Here is a 15,966-nt window from a genome sequence, read left to right as displayed (position 1 = left end):
TTTGAAGTGGGAAAAGGCTTTTCTAGCACTCAGTTTTGTATGATAGGAACCACTTCTTTTGCTTATTTCTGCACGCACAGAAATACTGAAACACACAAACACCAGTCACTCAAGAAATGGATAAAGCAACACTTTCAGATGTTAGTGAGAAAGAGCACATATCTTAATCGTGTAAATAGAAACATTTACTTTTATAATAGTTTGTGACCCTCAAGACTTTCCTAAATGATCCAGAAGCCAGATAACTAAGCTCTATTTTGGGACAGTCCACACATCAACTGCTTGCTGTAGCTTTCAAGTACTGAAACACATGAAATTTTGAACGTTATCCTCACAGTGTAGTAGTTCATGGGTACTAGTTCCTAGTGTCGCCATTTGGTGGGGCTATTTGTCCTAATATTATAATAGATTGGCTACAATTTTTAATCCAATGAATATTTCTTAGGTTTAATCTATTTATGTTCTATATAAGCTCCTACCTTGCCTACATTTAGTTCTTGACCAAAAGGAAAAACAGAAGTTTTGTTAGAGAAAACTTCCCGCTCTCCCCCAAAGTAGCATACTTCATTGTCTCACTAATACGGGCTACTTCATATTAATTAGCCTTTTATCCAACATGTATCACTTAACAGAAAGTAAAGAGTTAACCATATTCACTTAGTTCAACAAAAGGTCTTAGACAAGAATAACATTCAAGCAAAAAATGAATTTTAAGCTTACTATTTTTTTTGGGCTCGTATATGTATACAGCCAAATTGGAGGCTGAGGTATATGCGCTTTTGGATCAGATGGATAATGAGTGGGTGTTGGAGATGCCGAAAAGCAGAAAAAGGCACTGTAATTATATCTGTTCCTTCCCTCAAAGATCTAAGATCATAGTGATCACAGCGTCACTGCACACCCAACCGCTTGTTAGCTGCTTACTTGTTAGTCCTATAACAATTTAATTTCTTAAATAGAAAAAAGGCATTCTGTGGTGAAAGGCAGACCTTTTTGAGGATCACTTTCTGTAATTCAATTTTATCGCTTTGTTTTATGCCAAAGATTTTTGTGTGTATGTGACTGTGTTATTTTTGTTTGGCACACTTCCCTCTTTCTGGCCGCATGCATATGATCTAAACCTGACCAAAATTGCAACATTCCTCTGTAGTTATTGCAACAATTGCAAGAAATTATCATGAGGTTTCAACCTGGTCATACCTCAGCAAATGAGGATTATTATGCACTATGGGGTTGCAGTGTGGCCGCTGGCTGCATGGAGACTATAAACACATGGTTGTGAAGTCTAGTCTTTTGTCTCCACAAGACCATGAGCTATCATTAATCCAGTGCTTCTGACCTTGGCAGGTTTGTGAAATCATCAGGTGGATTTGCAGTGGTGCAGAGCTGTCTCCCCTTAGGATTTAGCTTGACATTAGAGATTTTGATTGAGAGTCACAGTAACAATCAAACATTGACTTTTAAAGTCATCACTGTTTTAACCGCTTTTCACTCTTTTTGTGTGGAACCCCCTAACATTAATTGTAAGCGTACATCATCTTGCTGCTTGAGACCAGAACTTTCCCACGCTTTCTTCTCAAAGAAAGGCTCAGCCCAGCTAACAATTTTTAGTTCTGTGAACGTAAAAAATAACTATTAGTGAACGTTCTGTTTACGTTCTCTTTAGATTGTCACTAAAAACTCCCTGTAATGTTCTGACAAGGTGAGTTTTTTCTTAAATCTACAGAGAATGTCCTTTAGAATTATTTATTTATTTGTTTAAAGTATGCTAACGTTCTGTGTTTGATAAACTTAAGCAGAACAAAATATGTTGAATTGTCAGTCTCAGTTTTATTTCTTGTACTGATCCGTCATGTAGAAAACTGCCTTTTTTGTGCTCCAGGCAAGTTGAAACACTAAGGATTTGACTTTACACTTTTGGGAAAATCTGTTTTCTTTCTTTCTATATTACAGACTGGCACTTTATTTTTAAGTGACAAAGAGCATTTCTGGTTCTGCTCGCACGAGAGAGTCAGCTGAGCTATTTTATAGGACTCAGTGTTTATAGAACATTGTCAGTGCTGTCATTACTTCTGTGCCATGCCTTTTCCCCAAATAGTTTTTGCTTCACATTTAATTTGTACTGGCGGGATCACTTTGAACTTAATGAAACTTCTAGAACTTAATGAAAGTTGTCCTTTTAGTGTCTTGCCTTCCTTTGAGATGTTACCAGTAGCATATAAGTTCATAAGACATTGAAAGGAATGTGTCAATTAGGATCCACAACATGCATAATGTTGTAGGGAAAGATATGGTTTTATTCAGATTTATCTCTTTAACATAACAGAACAGCAGTTTGAGGAAAAACAAATTCCCTTTACAGTCACGCCCTATAAGTGCTTTATTTTAATAAACAGATTTATTTATTCTTATAATTTCCCCAAAATTCCAAAAGAAAGATTCAGTAAGCATTGCAGTATTCAAACAAAATGAGATACAGTGTATCAATGAACTCACACATCACACTGGAAGACACAGTTTTAGGTGCATTATACTCTGGAAGACCATCCCTCATTCACACTAAGGTCATATGCTTTACAATTGTGCGGTGTTTTAATTTAACAAGTCATTTTGATGCAATAGGTACAGTAATCACTGACTGATGGATTTAGTGGAATTATAAAATGTTGAAGAACCATAGATGTACACACAGTATTGAAGTTGCATATTTACATACTGTAAACGCTGTTAAATAACAACAACATAGAGAGATTTTAATAGTCTGATTGCCCAAATTTATAAATGTTCAAAAAATATTCAGTACACCTGTTATGAACTATGATGTGTCAATATCATGAGGTATTTGCTTTATTTAATGTAGGAAATTGCCCAATGTGTTTTTCCAGTTCAGTGCCCTGAGATTTAAGGGAGATATAGGGGAGGCTTTCATATTTCAGGCACATTTGACTATGAGAAATTCAAATGGTGAATTATAATTATTATTAACTATGCTGGCTTATTATTTAGCTAAGGAAAGGATTGCTTGTCAGATTGACAGATTAACATGTCATCTAAACAATGTGTGAAAGACATGCTTGAAAATATATAAATGTATAAAATAATTGGTTCCACTTCTTGTTCGTTCTCTGCTTTCTTATTTTGAGTCACTATATATTTGTTAGATGAACTTTTACTCAAAATGTGATTATCATGTATACTACTGTTCAAAAGTTTTGGGTCAGTAAGAGGTTTTTTTTTTTTTTTTAATACATTAATTCAAAAAGAAGACAAAGACTGAGTATTGGCTGCTAAAAATCACCTTTCCCATCACCCCCAAAAATAATCATTTTAAAATAGAAAACTAAATTATTTTAATTTATAATAATATTTCTCAATATTTTTGTTCTTATTGTATCTTACTGACCCCAAATATTCGAACATAGCATATGTTGCTGTTTAGTTAGTCAGGCCTTAAGTGAAAGAGGTTATGAATGTGCAAAATAATCCCGCAAGACATGGCAGATTCTAGTTTCTCTGTGCTACAGCTTTGATCCATGAAGTTTATAAGAATAATGGGAAGAAAAAGAGCAGCTTGCTGGTTTGCATTTGGCTTTGTACTGTCCATCATATTACTGTTTGGTTGGCCCATGCAGGGAAAGAACCTAGGTTGAACATGGCCTTGCCCCAGGTGTTGATGGCTAAGGTGATGCATAAAATCCCTATAACATTCATCATCATGCCAGTTTTTGCCTGAGAAAAACAAAAAGTTAAATGTCACCGAGTGAGTTTATTGGTCACTGGAGCAGCTGGGAAGGAAAATCTTTTAGAAGTGGTAAAACAACTTATGGTTTGTCTATATATGGGGTCACATTTGTTTTAACAATGCTACATCACTGAAGTAACTACATACATTTGATGTCTGACATCTGATCCTTTAAACCAGTTCCTTTTTGTTATGATGAGCTTTTGAATATGAAAATGAGCTGAAAGTGGCACTTGGCCTGAGCAATGCTATTATTTTTTGTCTGGAATAAAACTGATTTTGGAACTCACCATGTCTGAAACCTTGAGATATCCGTAGGAAAAGACTATAGCGTTTGGAGGAGTCGCCACAGGTAACATGAACGCGAATGAAGCGCTGAGTGTGCATGGCACCATGACGTACAGAGGGTTGATTCCAACAGATTGAGACTGCGAAACACAACCAGAAATGTCTGACATATTTATAAAGCAGAAAACAAGATTGAATTGTGGACAGCGCTGACTCATGTGTCTCTGATCTAAGTGCGTGTTTCCTAAGCTCGTCACAAAGTGTCTGTAATTGGGCTGTAATTCTTAGAGATTAGTGAGTCATGTCTGCAAGGAGGCTGCCGTTTCATTGAAGCATTGCACAGCTGGTGAGCAATACAACATCACGGCTGATGCTATTTCAAGAATTTGAGCACCTGCCCCTTTTGGGGATAAAAAATAAGAGTACTGATATGATTATCACATTATATATGCATGTAATATACAATGTACGTGTGTTTGTGGGTGTATGTCATTTCCTCATGTTCTAGTTGCATTGAAGGCTTTTCCAGCACCTATTCCCTGATAAGTATGAGAATACCTTCCTAAAGCTTTCAATTTTGCTCCTGATTTTACATTAAATTCTTACCATAGAAGCAAGAACAGGGAGGAAAAGGGTTGCTGTGGCCACATTGCTGGTGCATTCAGTGAAAACAGCAATCAAGAGGCACAGGATGATAACAATGGCCCAGGGAGGGATACTGTGTAGGGGAGTTAACTGGTTTCCCATCCATCTGGATAGACCTGACTCCTGAGATATGAAAGAGATATATGAGGTCAGATGCAGGTCAAAAATATGTTATATATGTTAATAAAGTTATTCATTATTTTAATCATAATGATGATCTGTATGCTCAAGCTAATTAGTCATGTTTTTTATTATAAGAGTAAAGTATGAGGTTTTGGACATGATGTGCGCTATCAGTATGAGACCTAAAGGTGTGGTCAAATTGTTGCTTGGTGAAATTTGTTTTCAAAATCATCTAGTAATTTCAATAGCAATTCACACAATTTGGAGCATGAGGGCAAAATATTTCCCCACACAGATTTTGCATTGGGATCAAGTTGGTCACGTGAATTGACTGAAAGCGGCTTTGTTGGAGAGTGATCTCTGCACTCTTAAAAATAAAGGTTCTTCATTGGCATCTATGGTTCCATGAAGAACCTGCAACATCAATGTAACCTTTCCGTTGCACAAAAGGTTATTTATAGTGGAAAAATGTTAGATTTTTAAAATGTTCTGCACACTAAGAAAAAAAATTAACTGAAAGGTTTTTTGGGGAGCTTCAAATGGTTCTTCTATGGCATCACTGTGAAAACCCCCATTTAGAACCTTTATTTTTAAAAGTGTGTGTGAGCCAAGCTTCATACTTTGCTACGCTATTGACAACAAACCTTTTTTGTCAACAAAATTTTTCCACACTGTTAAATATGTGACCCTGGGCCAAAAAAACAGTTGTAAGTCGCACGGGTATATTTGTAGCAATAGCCAACAATCCATTGTATGGGTCAAAATTATTCTTTTATGCCAAATATCATTAGGATATTAAGCAAAGATCATGTTCCATGAAGATGTTTTGTAAATTTCCTACCATAAATATATCAAAAATGTATTTTTGTGAGTGGATATGCATTGCTAAGGATTTCATTTGGACAACTTTAAAGGCGATTTTCTCAATTTTTAGATTTGCACCCTCAGATTTCAGATTTTCAAATAGTTGTATCTCAGCCAAATATTGTCCTATCCTAACAAACCATACAACAATAAAGCTTATTTATTCAGCTTTCAGATGATGTATACATCTCAATTTAAAAAAATTGACCCTTATGACTGGTTTTGTGGTTCATGGTCACATGTATGCTCTATATTATAAACATTTTATGTTTTTATTTATCCTGTTATTAATGTCTTAATTATTATATTTTTTAATAAATATCCTGTCAAAAAAATTCTGAAAAATGTTTGCAAATGTTTACAGGCAAGTTTTATGACAGCCACCATTTAAATGATTATATCTTGACAGCGGTTTGGAGAAACATAATAATTATTGTTTTAAAGCAGAGACTTTTCTTTTTCACTGAGTGCATAAAACTCTCACCTCGCTACCTTTGGCCAGGGCAAATCCTCCACCTAGAAGCAAAACTATGTTCCAGGGTAACTTCTTTTGAGCTACTTTCCAGGAGAGCAGGGGTGCAGAAGAGAGCTGAGGCTCTGTGAATGGATGAAGACAGATAGACAAACAGATAGATAGATAGATAGATAGATAGATAGATAGATAGATAGATAGATAGATAGATAGATAGGTAAATAGATTGCAGAGAGTCATACATTGTAAGAAAAAAAAATTGTTGGTTTAACTTAAAAAGGTAAGTTGCCTTAAAATTTTGAGTTCATTGAAATTAAAATTTTGAGTTAATCCAATGAAGACGATTGGTTTAATCAACAGAAACTCAAAATATTATCTGAACCATATTAATTATCTAAGTTGATTTGACAAAAGAAAACATGTTGTGATAACAAATCAGGAAAATATTTTTTTTTACAGTGTAGCAACCATTATCAATACTCTCAGCCATCCAACATATAGCACTGATAGGCTCCAGAGTTTTCAACGTAGACCTTTTTGTTGTGTAAAATTCTTTCTACCTGTTTCAGAACCAGTTGATGACCAGAAGCAAAGCCGTGGTGGTTTTGATGGAAGAATGAAGAGCAACATGGCAATGAAGACCGCAACTGTAGCATCTGTCACATATCTAAATGTATGGAATATTTAACACCAAAAAGTAATATTATTATTCCAATATGGTTTGAATAACTACATATATTTTTAATATAATATAATATATACAGTATCTCACAGAAGTGAGTACACCCCTCACATTTTTGTAAATATTTTATTATATCTTTTCATGTGACAACACTGAAGAAATGACACTTTGCTACAATGTAAATTAGTGAGTGTACAGCTTGTATAAAAGTGTAAATTTGCTGTCCCCTCAAAATAACTCAACGCACAGCCATTAATGTCAAAACCACTAGCCACAAAAGTGAGTACACCCCTAAGTAAACATGTCCAAATTGGGCCCAATTAGCCATTTTCTCTCCCCGGAGTCATGTGACTCGTTAGTGTTACAAGGTCTCAGGTGTGAATGGGGAGCAGGTATGTTAAATTTGGTGTTATTGCTCTCACTCTCTCATACTGGTCACTGGAAGTTCAACATGGCACCTCATGGCAAAGAACTCTCTGAGGATCTGAAAAAAAGAATTGTTGCTCTACATAAAGATGGCATAGGCTATAAGAAGATTGCCAAGACCCTGAAACTGAGCTGCAGCACGGTGGCCAAGACCATACAGCGGTTTAACAGGACAGGTTCCACTCAGAACAGGCCTCACCATGGTTGACAAAGTAGTTGAGTGCACGTGCTCAGCGTCATATCCAGAGGTTGTGTTTGGGAAATAGACGTATGAGTGCTGCCAGCATTGCTGCAGAGGTTGAAGGTGTGGGGAGTCAGCCTGTCAGTGCTCAGACCATACGCCGCACACTGCATCAAATTGGTCTGCATGGCTGTCGTCCCAGAAGTAAGCCTCTTCTAAAGATGATGCACAAGAAAGCCCGCAAACAGTTTGCTGAAGACAAGCAGACTAAGGACATGGATTACTGGAACCATGTCCTGTGTTCTGATGAGACCAAGATAAACTTATTTGGTTCAGATGGTATCAAGCGTGTGTGGTGGCAACCAGGTGAGGAGTACAAAGACAAGTGTGTCTTGCCTACAGTCAAGCATGGTGGTGGGAGTGTCATGGTCTGGGGCTGCATGAGTGCTGCCGGCACTGGGGAGCTACAGTTCATTGAGGGAACCATGAATGAGCAGAGCATGATCTCCTCCATTCGGAGACTGGGCCGCAGGGCAGTATTCCAACATGATAATGACCCCAAACACACCTCCAAGACGACCACTGCCTTGCTAAAGAAGCTGAGGTTGAAGGTGATGGACTGACCAAGCATGTCTCCAGACCTAAACCCTATTGAGCATCTGTGGCGCATCCTCAAATGGAAGGTGGAAGAGTGCAAGGTCTCTAACATCCACCAGCTCTGTGAGTGGAAGAGGACTCCAGTGGCAACCTCCATGCCCAAGAGGGTTAAGGCAGTGCTGGAAAATAATAGTGGCCACACAAAATATTGACACTTTGGGCCTAATTTGGACATTTTCACTTAGGGGTGTACTCACTTTTGTGGCCAGCGGTTTAGACATTAATGTCTGTGTGTTGAGTTATTTTGAGGGGACAGCAAATTTACACTGTTATACAAGCTGTACATTCACTACTTTACATTGTAGCAAAGTGTCATTTCTTCAGTGTTGTCACATGAAAAGATATAATAAAATATTTACAAAAATGTGAGGGGTGTACTCACTTCTGTGAGATACTGTTTAATATACCACTTATCATAGATATACATAATATATATCTATGATAAGTGGCTTTGGTAATGACTTGATTGGTATCAATCATGGTTAGTGACTTCAATAAATTGCAGCCTTGCAATAAATTCAATGATCTAAGACTAAAATCATACTCTGCTTCAGTGTTGAAGGTGTTGTGTTGCCCAGCCTGCCACAAATCCAGGATCTCGAGTAAACCACAGCGCCACAAGCAAACTGAAGAGAGCCAGAACGCTGAGTTCACCAAAACACATCGGTCCCAGTAGAAGATGCTGCTCCCGGATTACGTTGTAGGCGGCTATTTCCTTCTCGGATTTTACCGCCCCACATCCCCATGTCTTCTTAATGCTGGAGACATGAACAAAGCAATTCATGAAAGGAATGGAAAAAGCAAAGGTGAATTCTACCAAAGTGATTATATATCATACTTGAATCCCATGAAAATGAACTGAAGATAGAGCCAAGCTATTGTCAGCATTATGATCATGTTGGGGAACGCAAACCCAAACCATGAGGCGAAGTTGATGACATCACCATTGTCAGGAAATAATCTGGGGGAAAATAAAGCAAAGACTTCAGTTACTTGAAACTGTAGAAGTAAAGTGTATCATACACTCTAAAAAATGCTGGGTTACAAACAATCCAAAGTTGGGTTGAAAATGGACAAACCCAGCAGTTGCGTTAAATGTTTGCCCAACGTGCTAGGCAATTTTATTTAACTCAACTTTTGTTTAAAAATTACTATATGACTGGCTAAAAATGAACCCAAAATAGGTGGAAATTAAAAATCAGATACATAATTACTAGAGGCAATAATAATAATCAAAAGGTGAACATTTATTATTAAGCAATTTAATAAATGTTTTTTGTATTGTATTGCATTCATTATTATTCATTAAACTTACTAATAAATGTTCATTTATTAAACATATTAAATGTTAATTTCCAACATACTTTGGGTTCATTTTAAGCAAGTAATACAATTATTTTCAAACAATAGTTGAGTTAAATAAAACTACCCAGCAGGTTGGGTAAATATTTAAAACAACCGCTGGGTTACAACCCATTTGCAATGTTAAAACAACCAAATTGCTGGGTTTGTCCATTTTCAACTCAACTTGGGTTGTTTTTAACACAGCATTTTTTTAGCATGTAGGGTTAATACTCACTGGTTCATCTGACCCTTAAGTACTAGGTTAGGTCCAGTGCCTGTGAGTGTGGCCGTTCCCCCAACGCTGGCAGCATAGCACACACACAGAGTCATGCCTTTAGCCATGAGCCGCTTTTCTGCTGACTCCTTTTGCTTGGCCTCTGCTGAGACATCCAAAATGCGTAGCACCACTAAGAAATAGGGAATATACTTCTATACTTAGCTAAAAGCGATAGCTCATCCAAAAATAAACATTCTGTCTTGTAATTAGCTGTCAAAAGTTTGTGATTGGTAAGACTTTTTAATGTTTTGAAAGAAGTCTCTTATGCTCACCAAGGCTGCATTTATTTGATCACAAATACAGTAAAAATAGTTATACTATGAAATATTATTACAATTTAAAATAACTTTACTATTTTACTTTATTTTAAAATGTCATTCAGAAATCTTTTGCAACATTAGGCTATAAATGTCTTTACTGTCACTTTTGACCAGTTTAATCCATTCTTGCTGAATAAAAGCACAAATTTCTTTCAAAATACTTACTGACCACAAACTTTTGAATGGTAGTGTATGTACTACATCTTATTCTTCGCCTGACCTTCTCTGTCTCTGTCTTTTGCCGTCTGTTTGTACTCCGCCTCAGGGGCCTGGGGCCGCTCCTCACTGCAGGTCATCTGCGAAGGCTCTGTCTCCTGTTTGTTCAGCTGTTCCAGCACAGCCTGCACTATGGGGACCATCATGGCCGTGGTAGCTGTGTTACTGATCCACATGGAGAGGAAAGCTGTCACCCCCATGAAACCCAGCATCAGGCTGTATTAATACAGAGGAAATAGTCAGAATGTGAATACAAGAGTGAAATCTACATGAATACAGAGTGGATTTAAAAGTCTACTAATTACTGTGCCCAGTACAGGGATTTAACCTACAGTGCTGGGCGCACCCCAACAATGAGCAACACTCTTAAGGCGATACGTTTGTGGAGGTTCCAGTGTTCAACTGCCACAGCGACCATCAGTCCGCCCACAAACAGCATGTTAGTGTCCTTCAGGTACTGCATACACACCTAGAGAACATCATCAATGCTTTAGCTTTTTGATGTGTGATTTCAGGCTGTTCTTCTCTTCATTTATACTTTTCTTAAAGGTGCTACAGAGGATGTTTTGTTTTATACATTTTTTCAATATTACTTGAAACTGTGTTTACTAACTGATAAAAGACTATTTATTAGGTGCACTGAAAGGAATAATATTAATATACATCATCTGTGCACGAGGTAGGGCCTTAAAAACATCAGCCAATCGTTTACGCGATCATTGCGTAAACGATTGGCCCTCTGGCTTGTCAATCACTGCCATTACGTTCCTTGTGAGAGACGTGCGCGGATTGGCCCTCTGGATTGTCAATCACTGCCATGACGTTCTTTGTGAGAGACGTGCGCGGCTGCGCTCTCCAGTAACTTTCCACACTCCACAGGTGCTGCATGCAATGTTTTTGTCAGGAGACAGGAGTAACAACTGCAGATTATGAGTTACCTGCGGTGAGTCCGACATAATGAATCCATTAACACGACACAGCGAATGCCGGTGGTAAACACTCGTGTTCCAATACTCGTGCACAAGTTTTGGGAGGCGTTCCCTGTTAGTGAGTTTTTGAAATGAGCGCATGCGTAAGAACAACCCTCCTCCTTCACAGCTCATTTCAAAAACTCATTAACAGTCTTTGGTTTCGCAGTCGACGAAAAGATCCTCTGTAGCACCTTTAACAGGAAAAACTTCAAGGGACACACATATCCCATAATTTTACTAACCCTCAAGCCATCCTATGTGTATATGTCTTTCCTCTTTCAGTCAAATACAATCAGAGTTATAATAAAAAAATATTCTGGCTCTTCTAAGCTTTATAATGGGAGTGAATAGTAACCAAGATTTTGAAGCCCAAAAAAGCACATCCATCCATCATAAAAGTAATTCATATGGCTCCATGGGGTTAATCAATGCCTTCTGAAGCAAAGCGATGTGTTTTTGTTAGAAAAATACTAATATTTATTACTTTATAAACTAGAATCACTGGTTCCATACGCAAGTGGATTCTGGCGGAAGAGTGAACTTCGACCTGACGCATGACGTATTGACGAACGCGGAAGCACAGAGGATAGAGCAAAACAAAACACTGGTCATGAATTAGAAGTCTAAAATGAGAAATTTTAAAGAGAAATATCAGAGGAGTTTGAGTTTGTTGCCCAGCCCTATTTGTGTGAACCGCGAGAGGTATCTACTCTCACCTAATTTTACGCTACTACGTACATCAACTCGACTCTCTCGTGAACGCGCGGACGGATGTTACCGGAAGCTAGTGATTATACTCTATAAAGTTATTAAATATGGATATTTTTCTTACACAAACCCATCGCTTTGCTTCAGAAGGTTTTTATTAATCCCCTTACTTTAATGATGGATGTATGTGGTCTGTTACTATTCACTCCCATTATAAAGCTTGGAAAGATCCAGAATATTTTATAATATAACTCAGATTGTGTTTGACTAAAAGAAGAAAGTCATATACACCTAGGATGGCTTGAGGGTGAGTAAATCATGGGATCATTTTCATTTCTGGGTGAACTAACCCTTTAAACAACTTACCATTTTGGACTGCATGATGCCAAGCATGGGGAAGAGGACAGCAGGTAGCAGTGATGTGACAGCTAAAGGAAGAGCCTCAGTACACCAGTATACTGCCATCAGTATGATTACGTAGGCACAGCTGGCCTCCTGGAAGATGGAAACATGCTCTTTTAAAACTACAAGCTACTGTGGTTCTACACACACTGTAGATAGGCACCTATTATAATGGGGTCCAAACGTCTGAAAGTCATATTTTACTAAATGAATGCATTTAATGTTATTTTTATGTAATGCCATGCTATGCTATATGTTATGTTATTACAAACCAGCAACACAATCTGATTAAAAAAGTAAAAAAAAAAAAAAAATCAAATTCAGATTTATTCAGAATGTCTTTGAATTTGGTATGTCTATCTTGCGCTTTAATGACAGCAGCACTCTTGTTGACCGGCATGATTTGAGAATCATCTAAAGCCCTTGTGATGTAGAAGTTCTCACCATCAACCTCACACATTTACTTATTTGATTAGTAACCTACAAATAGTGATGTGATCTTTGTTTTGTTTATTATTTTATATCATAACGTTTTTTTGTTAAAACATTTTCAAAATCTAAAAATTTTGGGGGTTTTCTTCCAAGTGATGAATCCCAGATTTTTTATGTGGTCTCAGGCTTTTGGACCCCACTGTAATTTTATTGCCTTTTTAAATATGTTAAATATGATTTTTGAAATTGCTTAAGTGGGCCTGGCAATGCAGAGGATGAATAAATTCATCAATGAAATTCATTTTTGAGAGGTTGACATTTGTTAATCTAACTATCAACGAGAGCAGTTAATATGGGTACGGTCTCATATATGCACGTGAGGGTCATGATCACAACACATTGACTTAGTCAGGAATTTAGACTTACTATGTGTTCCCACGCTTGAACATACACAATGACAAAGGGTTAAAAAAACAATTTTGAGGCACAATGAATTATTGTACATGGAGGCCTCAGGGTACAAATGTAGTCCTCATGTACTATACACAGAATATATTTTCATTTACGTTACTACGGCGTTTGACAGGTGCATGACCTCAGACAAAAGCTTGCAGAAACTACACAATTGAAGTAATTAGATAAGTTTAAGCACTCAGCACTGAATTAAAAAAATGGCCAAATTTTGTTCAATTCAGCTAAAAGTTTAATTTACATACCCTTGTGTTGATGACCACTGGGAGTGGAAGAAGAATCAAAGGAGTGAAGAAAAGAACTATCCCATTCTTCAAGTTCCATATGGATTTTAGAGTTGGGAACATCTCAAAATAAAGACAGTTTGTACATATAAAGTAAGTTTAACACTGTTGGACACGTCCTTTTAACCTGCTCTATGGGGTGGAGTGAGAGAGAGAGAGAGAGAGAGTGAATGAGGGACAGGGAGAGTGAGAGAGAAAAAGCAATTATTATTACAGACTTCTGCACGCAGCCAGATTTGAAATCATATTCTTATCTTTAGAACTTGATGATACTCTAGGGAACCAGCTGCTGTTTCTGGGCTGATGAGATTTAGAAGAAAAGTGGATGTTATTTAACACGGTTACAGACTTGTGCTTGTTTAGAAGCTAAATTAACAGCTTTGTCAAATGTACCATTAACAAAAATGGTACAAAAAAGTCTTATTCAATTGTGCTGCATTGTTTTAGAAGGAATGTCAAATGTTTAGTTGGATGTTCATTAATGTTTTTTTTTTTTCAATTCAACCTGCCATTAAACAGCTTATTATAGGCTTTATAGCTGAATTAAAACATCACATAACTGAAATTAAAAATGTGAAAGGTAACTGAAAATATCCAACAGCTATGCAACATTAAATTGGATTTAGCATGTTTAAATAACATGTGACATCTTGCTAATGGCTAACATATAAAAATAGTTATTTGAATGGTGCAGTGGGTTTTATTGTGTGGTGGGTTTATCACGTATTACCCAACAGCTAAAAATGTACCAGCTATAAAATATGATACTGAAATTGTTGATTGGAAGACAGAATTTTTATAAAATTCTAGTTTAGGAGTGTTTCGAAAACCACTACTGAAGAAAACACATTTGTGTGATTCGACTTTTGACTAAAAACCTTATGATTAGCTACTGGATGTTACTGTGACAAATTTCCCATGTGATGTGACAGCTAGGCCCAACATGCCAAAATGTCTAAGAGTTTTAAGTAGTTTAGCCTAAGAAAATCTGTAGTTACAAGAAATACGTTGGTGGACATTCATGCATTCATGCAAAACTGAAAATGAATACTGTAGAGGCTGCAACTCTTTTCATCATTATAACAACTCACTGTCAGTTATAAGGCTTGATACACAACAGAAACAATCGCAGGACGCCCTCTAGTGGATTTCTATAGGCAACAGGTTTATCCGAGAAGGTTCAGCGTAGGTATAGCATGTATTTAGCACTAGCTGCTCAGTAAATTGAAAAATACTATCTAAATACTATCTTCTAATACTTTATCATGCTGTTTGTGGATACAACTGATGATTATATCTCCCAGTTCTCGATTCCAGTGTTCCCAGCTCTTGTGCGTTGCACATTGCACATTTTGAACGCTTCACCTCAGACTCTGTGACCTGAAATGTCATATTTGTCAGATTATTAAGACACCAAAAATGAGTAATGCTAGGGGGCGCCCATGAGCATGAATGACAAACACTGGCTCTTTTGTATATGTCAGATAAAATCACAAACAAGTTTCGAGGAAGTGATGTTTATGTTGAGAAGGGGGTGGTATGAATTGCACATTTAATTCACTGTATGAAAATATTTCTCAAAATAGACAAAATGTGACATCAGTACCAAAGTGATAATAACAGTCTGTGTCTCATTAACACGGCCTATGTTTGTCTCACTGATTACATTAGTGTCAAAAATAGCTTGTTTTTTAAACTTTAATTTACTGTTTTCTAATTCACTGATAAAACAGTTGGCCTTATTCATGAAACACAAGCAGAATTATTTGGAGAGCCAACTGCAGTGAGAAAGATAATGTGCCATCTCTTGAAACTGTTAACAGCGCTGCACAAATATGAAAATTATCTAAAGATTTTGGAGATCTTAAAGGGATAGTTCACCCAAAAAATAAAAATTCTGTCATCATTTACTAACCCTCAGGTTGTTCCAGACCTGTATACATTTATTTGTTCTGTTGAACACAAAGGAAGATATTTTGAAAAATGTGAGAAACTGAAAAGTTCTGGGGCACCATTGACTTCCTTTTTTTTTCTCCACTACTATACAAGTCAATGGTGCCCCAAAGCAGCCTGGTCACAAACTTTCTTCAAAATATCTTACTTTGAGTTCAGCAGAACAAAGAAGTTCATACAGATTTGGAACAACTTGGTGGTGAGTAAATGATGAAAGAATTTTCATTTTTGGGTGAACTATTCCTTTAAAGGGCCACAGTTCACAAGGGCCACAGCATACTAAGAGAATGACAGCAGCAACAATGGACTTAGGGACGTAAGGAACATGCAGACTCTAAAAAGATTTATAAACATATAAAAACAGGAATAATAAGTAAATAATAAAAATAAGGAATGATAAATCATATATATTATTTGAAGAGAGATTTTACTTGCGTTATTGTATTATAATTGCTTTTTATGTTCATTATTGCAGACTATATTCTTTTTCATTGACAAGTTAAACCTC

At 36.9% G+C, this 15,966-nt stretch overlaps 1 protein-coding gene across 1 annotated transcript; it reads right to left on the bottom strand.

The window, feature by feature from the left end:
• Window positions 1–2,276: 2,276 nt before the first annotated feature.
• On the bottom strand, window positions 2,277–13,903 carry slc13a5b (solute carrier family 13 member 5b). The gene is given in 13 exon segments (XM_048161992.1): window positions 2,277–3,729; window positions 4,033–4,170; window positions 4,637–4,798; window positions 6,147–6,259; window positions 6,695–6,801; window positions 8,625–8,647; window positions 8,649–8,838; window positions 8,919–9,041; window positions 9,660–9,831; window positions 10,242–10,453; window positions 10,570–10,706; window positions 12,283–12,411; window positions 13,467–13,903. Coding segments are annotated over 13 exon segments (1,734 nt in total). The 5' UTR covers window positions 13,569–13,903; the 3' UTR covers window positions 2,277–3,603.
• Window positions 13,904–15,966: the final 2,063 nt, after the last annotated feature.

The sequence above is a fragment of the Megalobrama amblycephala genome, linkage group LG16 (assembly GCF_018812025.1).
Source record: "Megalobrama amblycephala isolate DHTTF-2021 linkage group LG16, ASM1881202v1, whole genome shotgun sequence".
In the NCBI taxonomy this organism is placed as follows: domain Eukaryota; kingdom Metazoa; phylum Chordata; class Actinopteri; order Cypriniformes; family Xenocyprididae; genus Megalobrama; species Megalobrama amblycephala.
Note: the sequence above shows the minus strand (reverse complement) of the source record. Positions and strands in the feature narration are given on the sequence as shown.